We start from the raw sequence: 14791 nt of genomic DNA on the forward strand, positions 1-14791 counted from the left end.
CTAGAGGCTGGGCTGCATTATGTTTCTTGGCTCTGTAAGCCATGAGTTTGTAACTGAATGCTGTTTTCTGAATGTTCCTTCCAGCAATATGTCCGCTTCCCTCCTTTTTTGTTGTTATCTTATATTTTTCTTTTTTCAACAGATCGACAAGACATTTTACAATTCCATTTTAAGGAAAAAATACATCCGTTCACGCTTAATCAGAGTGAGGTATGTGAGATTATAATAAATGCACGCAGCTGAGATAAAATTAAATGTGCACCAAGCCTGGCTGGATCTGATTCAGTAAAGTGTATTGTGTGTAAAACCAGAGCATGATACCTAAATGAGCAAGGTTCTGAACCTTGCTCTCCTTTGGATCTTAATGCAGAAGAAACCCTTCAGTCAGTCCAAATTCCAATAAGTTTTGTTCGGATCCTGAGCAAGCTTTAGTCATTAAAGCAGAGATAACTAAAGCTGTCTAAAACCAAAAAGGATTTTCAAGACTATTTCTTATACTGTAATGCAGATGTAATTTCTAGCATTGCTATTGCACTGGGCTTGTCACAGAAAACCAGGCTGGGCTGGCTCAGAAAGTCCTGCTTATCATTGTGGTTCTAAGAATGGGCATGGGTACCCAGGGAACAGCAGCAGCACAAGAGACCTGTGATAACTGCTTCTTGGTATGCTCCCTGCCTCCAGGTATTTACCACTTGGGAGTTCTTGAAGTGGTTGTGGTTTGTTTAGCAGCCCTCGGTGGCGTTATTTCCCAAGGCTTGTCTGTTGTCTCCTGGACTCTTGAAATCCGTGCACCCTGGTCCTTTAGGAAGGAGATACTTGTGAAGAACCACCTTCTTCGGATCATTCAATGTCCCCTAGCTCTTGTGCTGAAAGAGATGATGAAAAGTTGATCACTACCCCTCCTCTCCATGCAATTACTGATACTGGACACTCCCACCATATCTCTTTTCTCTCTTGTATTCAATAAGATCCACTCTTTTTTTCTTTTTTTTTTTCAGTTGAAAATCCCACTCTACTCAGCATTCTTTGCATTTCAAACTGTTTCTTATCACCCTGTTCCATACATCTCATACATCTCTCAGGTCTGCTGTTCCTGCTTTTTTGAGATGAAGGGGTCAGACTCATAGCTGAGATTATCACTGAGCAATGTGGAGCTTTTTTTCCTCTTTTACTCTCTGTTCAACTGCCAATAATACATAATGTTTAATTTGATTTTTTTAACCACTGTTAAGTGCTGAAAGTGATCTTTTTATATAACTGTCTGTTGTAGTACTAAGATCTTGTTCCTGACTAACAGTGCCCAACATTTTGCAAATAAACATTGAATGTCTTCATAATCATAGACTAAAGCTGCAAGACTAAGATCTAAAGATCTAATCCTTGTGAATGTGGTCCTCTTTGTTCTTACATGGTATGTGACATCTTGCCTCTTCCTTTACCTTAGCTTAATCCCCAGTTACACAAAAGTCATTATTGCAATGTAGCTTTAAGGATATTTTTTCATACTGACTAGAGTGTTGCAAGCATAGGCAGGGTGATATGGGGATCTGAGAGGCCAATATGTAGGGATAAGTGGTATTTTTCATTACTTCTTTTTCCCAAGGACAGACTGAGGTACTTGTGACGTTTGCTGTGTTGGATGCAAGATTTGCATGCGCCAAAGCTTGTTTGCTTTTTCAGATATACACTCTTTATGCCTCTTCAAGGGCTCAGACTGCAAGTTCTTTTGAGCAGGGTCATGGTTGTGAATTTACTTGGGGAGGACTGTGTGTATCTTTGGCTCGGTATAAGCAATGCATTAATAATAATGCCCACTTCTCACTGAGAAAGACAATACTAATCTTGGCTAGGTGTCCTTGGCTCTGGATCTCTGCTATATAATAAGTGAATCAAGGTGGGCAGTACTCACCTGAGGGTTTCGAGAGGTGTGGTTTGCTTGCAAGAGTTGATATGGTAATTCCAGTGTGGCATAGCACAGGAAGAGGAGTGGGGGGAGAGGTGAGGGAACACCTCAGAAATGCAGAGCAACACCCACAGTTGGATCAGATAATATCTGGAAAATAAACAAAGTGGCAATCATGCTGAAGTTGGAACAAATGGAAAAAACAGTCTGTTGAAAGGTTCACATATGACTTCTCAGTCTCAATTATGAGATCCTTGAGACAAGGAGTGTGTCCTTCTGCTCACCTACGAACCACTTGGCATGCCTTTGTGTGCTTAAAGCATATGGCCTTTTCTTTCCCTTCACTGGCGGTATCAGGAATGTCTGTTTCAATTTGGTACACGTTCCTTTCAAAGATTAAAGCCTGATTGCATGAGTTCTGTATAAGCTGTCTGTCTTCTATTTTTCCTTTATGTAATTACAAATTTCCAAGACAGTGGGATTTAACTAGGAGATCTCTTTTCCTTTCCTATCTAAAGAAAGAGCAACCTGCTTTTAGTTCTCCCCCTGTATGAAGTAACTGTGATTTCATCTGTTGTGGCTTGTGTCTCATTGCTTTTTGGTTCAGGTGGGAGGAGGCACAAGAGAGAAGGTTTCTGGTGCAAGCTCTTACCTTCCCTTTGTAATGACCAGGGATAAGACATCTGCAAGTGCAGAGCAAGATTTACTATGCCAGATTAGTCAGTTTGATGTTTTGTAGTCTATCATTCCATCTCTTGCAGTATCTGATGCTTTAAGGAAAAAGAAATACAACTACCAGGTGAATTCAACCTGTTACAAGACTGTTCTTCCTTTTCTTTCCTCTGATCTTACATTAAAACTGTGGAATTGTGTGTCTCAATGTGTGCTGCTTGCACTTTTGATTGAAGTGTTAAAGGTCCCTTTTGTGATCCATCTCTTTGACTGTGGGTATGCTGCCAAGTTTCATTTATTGTTGCACAACATGAAATTATTAGGAGCATTCTCCAACAGGTTGCTGTGGTGGAATTAGGTTGTGTGGTCTCCCCCATCTCCCAAAAAGGTCCAAGTACCTTTTTGATGATGATTGTAAATTTTTATTCTGCGTATGGACAGGGCCATTGAAAGGTCTGTGTAGATACCATTAATCATCAACCTTATGTTTCTGAAGTGCTGTTTATCCAGCTTTTCATTGCAATCAAATCAGTTCATTCCTTCCTCTCTTCTGTCTCAGGCATGGTCAGCGACTGCTTTTCAGACTCTATTATAAAACTGGTCTGGCCATTTGTTCACAGAAAGCATCATGCCACCTTCTAGCCTATGATGCATTTGACCATTCAGCGTTCTTGGATTTTTTTTTTGGAAATTCCTTCTCACAAATGTTTGAAAATGTATCTAATCTTTTACGTTACATTGCCATTGCTAGAGGAGCTAAGATAAAGCTAAGAAATGCAGAAGTAGGCTGAAGGTAACGAGACTCTTTCATTGGTTTGTAGCCCAGATACTGATGGTGTGATGGCAGAGGCTTTGCTCACATTCTGGTTCTCCTCTACGGATTCTAGAGAAGCATTGCGGGAAAGAGTTGGAAGGATCTTACGGAGGGGCCTGAAAAAATACACAGGGCCTCTGCGAATAAATGTCCGATCTTCTACCATCTCAAGTAAGTATATTACATTTATTTTAAAAGTAATTATTTCCATTTTCTCATTGATGGGACTTGGTTTTTTCCCTTTTGATGATAGCTTTTGATGTTACTGTGTCTGAATGACAGTCTTTCATGCTCCTTAAGTTAGACCAAAATCAGCAGCAAACCTCCATAATTTTTTGAAAAATGTCTTAAATATGGATAACTGGGAACAGTTACTTTGTGGTTTCGCAGTACAGCCTCAGCCTTCCTCCAAACTGCAGTACCAACTTTGTGTTACTGGCATGGAGCCTGAAAGTGCAGGAAGTATACTAGGATGACAAGGGGAAAGAACCAATGCATTAAAAAGTAATATTTGGTGGGAGGATCAAAATCCTTGCAAATTCCTCAGAGGAAAGGGAAAGAAAGGCATAATGTTCTTATCTACATGACTTCTCAGCTAGGGATTCTATCCCCTTCTTTACAAAGCAGACATGAATGTGCAGGATATGAACATCAACTGCATTACCTTCTACACTTTGGTTCTGCTACAGAATTTTTGTGCAGGCTTAGAATCTTATGACTGTCTTGGCTTCAGTTATATATAGCTGGCAATTTTTCTGTGTGTCAGATTTTCAAGGATGAGTTGCTGGTTGACAGCTAGGGACAGACAGTTGCTCCATTTGTTTTTGCAGAACTGCTTACTCCTAAGTGCAGGGGTGACAGTACAGTAATAGGGTGGGTGCTTGCTGCTTGCTACTCCACACTACAGTACTTGAACCAGCAGAAATCTGCAGAGGTTAGACAGCTGTATTTAGAGAACAGGAAACCTGGGCCAGATTCCATGTTGGATGGATCCAGACTTCCTCCCACTCAGAAATGAGCAGAAGCAACTTGGTGCTTGAACTGGGCACATATTTGCATTGTGGTAATGCAATGAAACTCAAATATGAGCTGTCACACTCCCATTGTTTCTTGATGGGCCAACCACCCTTCCCCTTTGGAATGGCTCAGGATGATAGGTGACATCCCTCTGGACAAGTAATCACCATTTCCCCGCAGTGTTGTTTATATGCCAGTAGTTCCTGTTCAACAAAGTGCACATGTAAATTCTCCCTGATAAAAACACTGTGTGGGCATCAGAGAGATTCAAAGAGATTTGTTTTTGTTTACACAGTTGGGTGATGAGTTAGTGAATTTTGACTCTTGAGTTTGATTCTTTACATAAAGGATAAAACTGGAAAGAGTACAAAAATTATTGTTAGAAAAGGACTGTGATTTTTTCAAGTCAAGCTGCTTTTATTCAGTCTGGTAAATGTGGGAAGTGGCTCAAAACTCTTTTAGTTGACCTTGAACTGCACCAGGAATGTTATAGTAATGCACTAACAGCTAATTAAAAAATTGGCTAATGCAATTGAATTGCAATGTTTTCATTAAATAGTCTCACTAAGAGATGGCATCTGTATTACTTTATCAAAGTTGTGTGACAAACTTTGTGTTGCTTTTCTTGACTCTCCCAGCCTAACCATAAAACACCGACTGCACAGGTCAGCTGCTCATTACAGGACTAGCATTGTGCAAGTGCTATGAGTGACATAAAGGAACATAAACAATACCTTGGCATTTCTAAGAGACAACAATAAAAGGCTGTCCAAAAAAAAAATTTTTGATCTTTCTTTTGCTAATAGGATTTCAGCAGTGGTGTGAAGCTTAGGCCAGCTCCTGAATGGTGTTGCCATTTCAGGTGGACTCAGGAGAAGAGTATAGAATGGAGAGCTCCTGTGCTTTTAGAGGAGGTACTGGTCTCAATTCATAAAACTTATTCCTCACACCAGGGAGAAGTGACAATTTTCAACAAATCCTAGAGGTCCAGAGAAGAATCTACGTTTTGCATTTTCTATTTTTCTCTCACCTCCTGAAATATTTTGTCCACTATTAGTATTTAAACCATGGGAACCTAAGAAGCCCTAGATTTTTTCCATGCTCTGTAGCCACCTTTCTAAATCTTGCTTCATTGTACCTTTTTGCCAACTGCAATCCTTATTTATCCTAAGGCATTTTCTGAATGTCATTTTCATAATGGCTTGTAAAAAATCATTAACCTGTTTTTTGTAACCACCTTATCAAAAGATTCTAATTTAGGGGCCATGATATAGCTCAGTTTAGCTGAGCATAGCTCACTAGTTGAACGAATCCAGGTCAGCCACTTATTTATATCACATGTTAGGGGGAGTCTGATAAAGGGAACCTCCTTAAGTCTTCCTCCCCTGAAATAATCACCTTGTTGTTCAACACCGTGTCTCAACCTGCGCTTCACTCACAAGTATTTATTTTCAGAATCAGCTCCAACAAACTCTTCCAAACTGTGTGCTACACTTGGGACCTTCAAGCTGCAGTTCAGAGCAGCACTACAACACTAAGGAGTCTGCCAGACCAGGGGTAGAACTTGCTTTGCCTCTGCATTCCTGAGGATTGGAATAAAGATGGGATACAGTCTACACTGACAATATTTTCTTAGTTTTTTTTTTTTTTTCTAAAATAGAGAGAAGCTTGATCATACATATGTGAGAAAATAGAAAATGTGCAAAACTTCAAGGAAAACAACATAACACTGTCTCTGTTTTTTCTGTCACTAAACTGTAGATGTTCTTTACATAGGACTGCAAAAATACATTTTTGTCAGGGTACCTTCAAATGTATTATTACGGAAATTCCTACTTTCTTATTTATCTAGACAACAGAGTCCTCTGGTCAAGGATGGTTTACATCCATACATTCCCTCTGATTTTGATAGAGAATAAGAACTGATAGAATTCTTTGCACTTGTGTACAAACCCCACTAGAAGCCAAATTTTCAGTGAAGAATTAAGCAAACTAATTCCTACCTTCCCTGAAGAGCAGTGCAAGGGCAATCAAAGTGAGATATCAAAGTGTCAGATGGCTTGGAAACACCCATGTTAGGACTTGGTCTTCCACTGGCACTGAAAGAAGATGTTGCAGTTTGCCTTTTGTATAGTTCTGGCAACAAAGAGTTCTCCTACAAGGCTGATTTATTTTCCTGAGGGTTTCTTGGTTAGAAGTAGAGTCACCTGACAGTCTGGATCCATATTAAGTAAAGTGTAGAGCAGCTTGCCAAACTATTTCCCTTTGTCAGGTAGGTTGGAAGTATCCCAAAATGTATTTTTGGGAATGTACTTCTGATGTCAGAAAGAAGCTGGTTGCAAGATCACTGGCACTGTTCAAAGTGAGTAGGAAGTATTCCCATCTGTTGCACAGCCAAAGGTTTTGACCATGAATAATGAGTCATGAATTGGTTTTGATCAACAAGCCAACTGTTATTGTTTCTGTTCATCTGGACTCTGGGTCTTGCTAAAGCTCCTAATAACTACAAAGTACAGAACCTGGCAGACAGATTCTTACTTCTTTATCGAGTCTTCTGTGGGAGTCATGCAGATGAGTGTCTGACAGGGTTGATGAGGAATGTTCCATGTCAAATAATGTATGGAGCAGTCTGGACATTTGCACTTTATCAGCCACAACAGCATCTCTGGGGAGTGGAACTGAACATGCATCTGTACATCGGGAAACAGTGGAGATCTGATATTTCTCCACTTTGAGGTCACTAGTTTGGCACAAAGTGGTACATTTCAGTAAGAGTCTAGAGAGAATGATTGAAATGGGAGGGACTGAAATGTATTTTAAAATTAGTATTTTGCAAGGATTTGTGATAAAGGCATTAAGCAGAAAGTCATCTTGACCTCTCTTCTCATGACCCAGATACATTAATTTAATTGATTTTCTCACTCAAACCTTGGTTTTTCCCTGTCTTGTCTGCAGAGGTTGAGAGCAATTTGGGCTGCCTTCACTGTAGTAAGACATTGATTGCTGCTCAGGCATGGGTATAGGTCAGGAAGAAAAGTAATGCTTAAAAATTGTATCTGTTTGGATACCTGCTACAGAACTGGTACATAGCAGATCCCTCCTCAGGCTGCAGGACAACCAGATGGAGCTGTGAGGTATGGACCTATGTCTGCCTCATGGACAGGATTAAGATGCTGATGGGAGACAGTGGAGGGAGTCACAGATGTGAGGACAGGTGCAGTGAACATCAGCAGGGAGGGAACGGCTGGGTGACAGGGACAATTAGAGGCACAAAGCAGTTGTCATGTCTCTATCAGGTTACTCTACTCTGTTGAAGGAATGAGGATTGCATCACCTGTATCTAAGCCATGTTTTGCTACTTCTACAAGGGTGCATGAATCTGGAGAGGTAATTCCTGTTGTGAGCAGGGAGAATATTGGAAGGTTAGTGGAGAGATATTTTAGGATGTATGAACAATGTAACCACACAAGAATGCGCCTTTCCTGCTAAACCCAAAGCTCATGTTTTGCCACCTTTCAGGAAATTCCTGCAGTTCCTTTAAGGTATAGTTTTTGGAACATGACTGAATCTGCTGCTCACTGCTCTTATTCCCACTTCCCCCAGTACTTCAGACCTTTGTGGTCTTCACTGTAATTAAAGAGCATTAGAGTAGAGCTATTATCCCCACCTCTGTCTACACTGCAGGACATATGCTCTGTGACATTCCTCTCAGCTGCCCAGCTTGGTGACCTACTGAAACTTGCCAGTGATCCTCTTTTTGTCTGCATGTGCAGTTGTTACCCTACATAATTCTAGGTGAGGCCCCTGTTTCTGATGTAGTTGAGATTTTTGTAATTCTCACTCCTTTCAAGAAAGTTGTTATTAAAATGTGGTGAAGGACAAAAAAGCTTTCTCTGATCCCTGGTGCATTTCCCAAACTTGTGCTTCAAATGCATTTCCAAGAATGTGTTATAAGTATTGAAGAACATACTCTTTCTTATTTTTGTTTACAATCATTTCCTCCATTCATATCCCTTTTAAGATAATCTCTACCTTACCTTCTCTGTGTGAAAAAACATCTTAGACCAGCAAGAAGCAGGAACTTGATATAGTAGGGGACGGAACATGCAGTTTGCTTTTGAGACTAGAAGTTTTGTTTTCACATCTGGAAAAATCTGTAGGTGTAGAAACCTATAAAGAAAATCAAGTTTCTTTTATGAATCAACACCTGTGAAAAATTATGTAATTGGGTAAAATTGCATCATATTTTTAAAGGATTTATCATTAATTTTGCAGCCATCTCTGGCCCTTCCTATGCTGAAAATGCATAATATCCCCTAATAATTGATTTGGTTGCCTTGCTTACACTATGTCAATATAATGTCTGATATTCTTACTTCATAGAGTTCTGTCTGATCTTTTCCTTTTAACATAAACACTGAACTCTGGGAAAAAAATGAAATGAGGCGGTGGGTACACGACTGATTCCTCTGATGCAGTGACACTGACATTATTTAGAGATGTAGGAAAGTGAGCACATTTCTCCATAGGAACCTCTGAACCCCTCACAGATAAGATATCCCATTCACTCTGCAGTTAACTATGAGCATTTCCTTCCAAGTTTGCTCAAACACATATATTGAGGAGTAAAAAGTTCTTTACTGATAATTTATTAGCCTTAAATAGTAAGTGCAAGTTAGTCAGAAATAAAGAATTTAAGTGTGTTTTAGTTAATAAATATATAAAATAATTATATTAACAAAATTGCTTGTCCAGTTGGAGAACAGAGCCCTCTTCTGAGAAATGGAATCCCTAAGCTGCATTTCAATATATTGCTGCCATTTTAATTTAAACATTTGTTTTATCATTAAAGTTAAGCAAGCTTGCATTCATTAGCAAGCTCCATTTTACAGGTATTCCATGCAGGTTCAAGTCAAACTTGTTTACAGTAGAAGCTTGAACACTGTTTTCCTAAATGCGGCACAAACAACTACTTTTGCAGCCATGTGCAGTTGGGACAAGATACGACACTTTAATTGCTACTAATTGATGCTTTTTCTTGGTAGTGCAAACAACTAGGGCAACTAGTAAATGAGCAGGGCAGCGAAATTTTCTCTCTTGCCTTAAGAGTGACTGCTTCAAGGTAGGGCTTGCAACACATTGGCTGGCACAGTACGAACATCTGTGCTCTTCAACAGGCCAAAATGTGAAGCTGCTAACAAATGAAGGCAAGCCCCTAGCATGGTAAACCAGTAAGCAGTCTGATTTTCAGTGGTATCATGTAACCCAAAGCGCTCAGCTTATCTGAAAATAGGGTCAGTTACTTCAGTTTTCCAAACACATGCATGTGCTCTGCATTTGGGACCCTACCCTAGTGAATACAACACTTAATTTGCTAACAGAGTATCACTGGCCTTTTTCCTTCAGCAGTGGATGGGTAGGAGAGTATAGCAGTTGCAGAGTAGGGATATATTGTAAGATATGCTGACATTCAAAGCTGTACAGACTGGCAGTGTGTGTGTGGAAGGCTTGTTTCTCCAATTACACAGAAGTTGATCCAGCAATGGGATCCAGGAACCAGAAGTTGATCCAGGAAGCAATGGGTAAAATTTTGCCCATGTGAGGTTTGTACTTTTTTCTAGGTGCCTCATAAAAAGGCAAACAGAGATACATACAGGTGCCTTGCAGATCACCTGTGACTCACAGCAAAACTCGATGCAGTGGGAACATGCCAACTGAATTGCTTCCGGCACTGCACTTGAACAAGCTGGTTGCTCCTTTTGTCTTCTCAATGAGCTTTGCAACATAATGTAAGTGATAATAATTGGCTGCAGGCTTTATAATTATGAATTATGAGGTAAATGTCTCTCCACCCAGAGAAAAGCTAAAAAACATTGTTGTCAGTATTGCACGTAAAGGCAAAAGGTCTTCTTTCATTGTGAGTTACGTTTGTTGGTTTCTTACTAGTTTCAAGATATAAAGTATTGGTGTGACTCAAATGATGAACTAGTTCTGAAGGCTGTATGAATTTCTAGGAAAACACTGGATGCTCATCATAGTTGAAAGAAACAAGTAAGGCCAGATTTTTCAAAGCACTTCTAGCCAATATAAATATACAGGGGAAGTGGCCAAATCCTTAGTACAGTTTAGCAAGCAGTAGTGTTTACACCACTGCTGAATCCCTCTGCTGACCTAGCTTTTGCTCTGTAATATTATTCCATTTTGATGTAAGGGTTCTAGGAGACAACTAACCATATTATCCATGGAAATTCACAGAATACAACTAGTGTTACTGAAATACAAAAGTACATGTACTTTTAGTGTTTTCTTCCTTTTTTCATATGAATTGAGAAAGTACAAACGAGCATTTTTATTTGAATGAGTTGTGTCTTGCCCACCAGTGAAATGCAATTATCTTCATCATGTGAACAGTTCCTGTTTATAGTGAATAAGACTTCAGTTCCTTCTATAGTGAATAGACTGTGTTGCTATATAAATGTCCAATTTTAACTCACTTCCCATCCTTATAAAATAAAGCAGTGGTTGCACACACACACATGGCAGGCAGCCCTAGCACTGCCTTTGGTCTGTACCATTCCCCGCAGACAAGCTGTACGTGTGCTGGAGTTCTGCTTGTTTCCTTTTTCCTACAACAATCTGCTTACTGTCACATTAAGAAATGAGTGAGCACAGGTCTGGTACTGGTGGATTGCAAACAGACAATTCACCCAGCATACCTGAGGGAGTGTCAAGCCTGCAAGCAAAACACTTGTGATACAAACCCAACAGGTGACAAGTGTGAGCCAGAGCCCTTTGCATTCAAAAGAGACCCCTCCTGACTTGGTGTAGGTTTGGCTTAAAGCTAGGATAATATTCTGTGTAGCAGCAAATAGAAATGAAGGAATTGGATAAGGATAGGGATCTGCTGAGAAAGCCCATCCAGACACAAAATATGAAGATCTTGACACTAGTATAGAATCACTATATAATTAAAAAGCTGTATTGAAATAGTAATTACAAAAATAGTATTATTTTAAAAATAGTTTCAAATGCTGGAAACTACAGTGGTAGCTCTAATTAAAAACAGCATTCTGGAAGAAAAGGGATAGATTTAAACCTTGAGCCAATGCTTGTAATTGTCATCATGGGCATGCCATATTTTCAGTAAACATACAACATGCACCTTAAAGGAGGGAATGCATTGCTAGAACTTGCTGTGCCATGCAATAATTTGCTCTGAACTATCTATTTTAGTATTATTAGTGCATCAATAAGATAGGAGAAAGGGGAGTGAGGCACTGCTATTGTAAGCTTCCATTGCTGCAGTGAAGTAAGTGAGTGCCTCCTGATCTTGAAGAGGGCACAGAGTACCAGATCTTCTCTGGCCCTCTCTTGGATGGAATATGTGAACTGTTTTGTTTTTTTTTTTTTCCCAAAAAAGAAGAGCTTCAAAAATTTCCACCATAAAATTTTTTCCCCAACAAAATTGTAGGTCTTGAGTAATACAAGACTTGTTTTGTCTGTACTCCCCTCCAGAAACACCAGGGGCCAGCAGGATGGGCTGGATGAGTGCCTGGTCCTCAGACAACACTGACTGCAGAGGAGGGCAACAGCCAGCACATGAACATCCACAAATATGAGTTACCTTGGTTTCTCTAGCAGCTCTCTCAGCCATGCCTCCTGTGTGCCCTGTACTCAAATAGCTGTTGGCGGGATGACCATGAGGATGAGGAACCTCGTCTGTGCTGGCCTGGCCTTACCCTGACTGTCTGTTTGTTTGTTTGTTTGTTTCAGATGTGGATCCAATCAGAGCAGAAGCCATTTTCAATGACAGTAAGTGAGGCTTTTTTTAAACATCAGAAATCTCATATCCAACTTCTTAAATTAGCATTAAGAGTCCCTGAGCACTTTTCCTGACCCTTAAGAGTCTTTTCTCATCCTTCTGTCTAATGAATGTGACCTTGTACTCTCAGAAACTGGGACTTTGTAATTTTCTTTAGCACCCATTGAAAGGAGAGAGGTACCACAAGGAAATGTATAAAAGTTACATCAGCCTGTAATTATAATCAAAATGTTCTGGAATTTGGAATGGCTGACAGCACAAAATTGTTCCTCATGGAAATATATGGAAATATGACTGGTCTTCTCAATGCATTGATGTAGGGATTAGATAGAGATAGCTTGTTTTAGAGATTTTTTTTTAAGTTTTCAGAGAAAGAAGTCAGCTTGTTTGGAGATAAAATAGTCATAAAAACTATCTTTGCTTACAAGTTGTGTTTCTTTTTAACTCTGAGAAGGTTTGATCAGTTCCTTAGCAATGAGCTGTCAAACAATGGAATATTAAATTATATCACTTTTTGGGTCTGATGTAGGTGCTGGTGTTCTGGGGCACTGATAGAACTGAGTTTATTCCCTGTATTTTGAACATTGACTGCTCAGGTGGTTGGTAGGATTGTGCAGTTTTAGGACCAGTTACTGAAGATTATAAAGAGCTTTCAGGAGGGAAAAACAGTAGTTCAGACAGTCTTATGAACTATGGTATATTCTGAAGTTTGTCTTTTACACAAAACTTTTGGACAGGTAGATTTAGATTTCACTGATTTCCCTCATTTTGGTTTTAAATATCAGAAGAGGGCAGACTTTACACTGAGCCCATGAAGTCCTCAATGTGATGTAACTTTTCTTTCTTCTTCTAAATTTAAGAACAGCTTTCAGTCTGCTGTGGTATTCCTGCCATTTTTGACCATGAAGTACTATTAACATAATGTTGTGCAGATCCTAGCAGGAAAGGGATGAGATAACACTCTCTGTGGCTCCAGATTTTCACTTCTGAGAACTTCAAGGGCCTTGGGACTGGCAGCTCCTCAGTGATGAATTACCAAGTTCTGTTTTGTTCCCCTCCCGGGTCACTGTCTGGGGGACAAGCAATGCAGCAATGGTTTGGATTGTGTGGTCACTATGCAAATAATTCTCATCTCTGTCTCTTTTTCAATGAATTGGGATAGTCCTGTGTGTCAACTTTCCTAATATCTAGCTGAAATTGGGACCTGGATGAAAACTAGTGGGTCTTGGTCCAGGTAGGATGGATTTGATGCTTGTTGGATGGGAGAAGATGGCTGAAGTAGGTCTGTTCATTGAGGAAGTTCCTAAAGCTATGCAGGCACTTCAGCTGCTTCTGAATATCCTGAGTTTAATAGCTGAAACTATGTATATTTCAATTTCTCTCTGGGTTTAGATAAAAATGCTTATTTTGTGTTATGGATGCATACCATGCTGGAGGTATCCACGCCTTTTGTCATATCTGTTGGAGTAGTGTGATGCTCTTTGCATGAAGTGCATCTCCAGGTCCACTTGCAGACTGCAGTGATCAGTTGCCTGTCTCCAGGTGACATCTTGCTGATGTAATCTGCATGCATGCATGATAAAACCCCACGACTTGGATCATTCCCATTCTAGGTTTTACCTTTTTCAAATTTTATCCTAATGAGAAATTACCTGGGACACTAAAGTTGGCAATGCCTCTATTTGGGAATTGTCTTGGGTGTGTGGTGACGGTTTTGATTCCTGAGTCAGGCTGCTCACACAGTTAAGCCTGAATGTTTGACCATCATGACTTTCCATGATAGTCAGTTGTTCATTCAGGCTTCTAACACACGGGTTGTGCATGAGGAGCTCTGACTTGGGGGCCAGTGGAAGGTATGTTTTCTTGTTGATGTCAATACATTTTTACAGAATATAGGTGGTGTGTAATTTTACATATGGTTTCCACAGCAATTTGCAGGATTTACTAAACAGAAGAATAGCTAATACTCTCTTTGTCCTTTCTGACAGTCTGTGGGTTACGGCAGAATAGATCAGTCAAGTCAATGGCAAAATCCTCATCACTGCGAATCGTTGGCGGATTGTCTTCTGCAGAGACCGGGGATTGGCCCTGGCAGGCCAGTTTGCAGTACAATAACATCCATCGCTGTGGTGCAACACTCATCAGCAACACATGGCTGGTGTCTGCAGCTCACTGCTTCAGAGAGTAAGTTCTCATCTTAGAATCTGCAGCAGAATGTCCCCCTTCTGTATCAAGTTGTGTGGCTTTCCAGGTTTGCACCATACTCGACTCTTTCCCTGACAAACAATTTTGGAAGAGAAAAGTCAGAGTTAAGTAGGCCCATCAGCTGGATGTTTCAGTGAGAAACTAAAGACTGGCCCTCAGGAGCAGAACTGGCAATTTTAAGAGTGAAAATCAATAGTCACTTGGCGTACTGACCAAAAAAGTGCAGGAAAGGTAAGGTGAGTGAAATGGTGGAGTATTTATTTCCTGTTCTACTTTACATTTCTTAAACGTATGCTTTCATGTTACAATGGGGTTGCTGCCACTGCAGACTGCTACCAGCAGCTACCACCCCCTGTTC

The 14791-nt window shown here is 40.1% G+C and overlaps 1 protein-coding gene across 1 annotated transcript in view; it reads left to right on the forward strand.

Annotated features, from left to right (window-relative positions):
• The window catches only part of LOC128787132 (transmembrane protease serine 11E-like), a 39872-nt gene that overhangs the window by 21795 nt on the left and 3286 nt on the right, over window positions 1-14791 (forward strand). Inside the window, exons 4-7 of the mRNA XM_053941059.1 lie at window positions 143-210; window positions 3397-3560; window positions 12180-12218; window positions 14217-14412. Coding sequence (XP_053797034.1) covers window positions 143-210; window positions 3397-3560; window positions 12180-12218; window positions 14217-14412 — 467 coding nt within the window. The remainder of the gene's footprint in view (window positions 1-142; window positions 211-3396; window positions 3561-12179; window positions 12219-14216; window positions 14413-14791) is intronic.

Source organism: Vidua chalybeata, chromosome 4, assembly GCF_026979565.1.
Source record: "Vidua chalybeata isolate OUT-0048 chromosome 4, bVidCha1 merged haplotype, whole genome shotgun sequence".
NCBI lineage: Eukaryota > Metazoa > Chordata > Aves > Passeriformes > Viduidae > Vidua > Vidua chalybeata.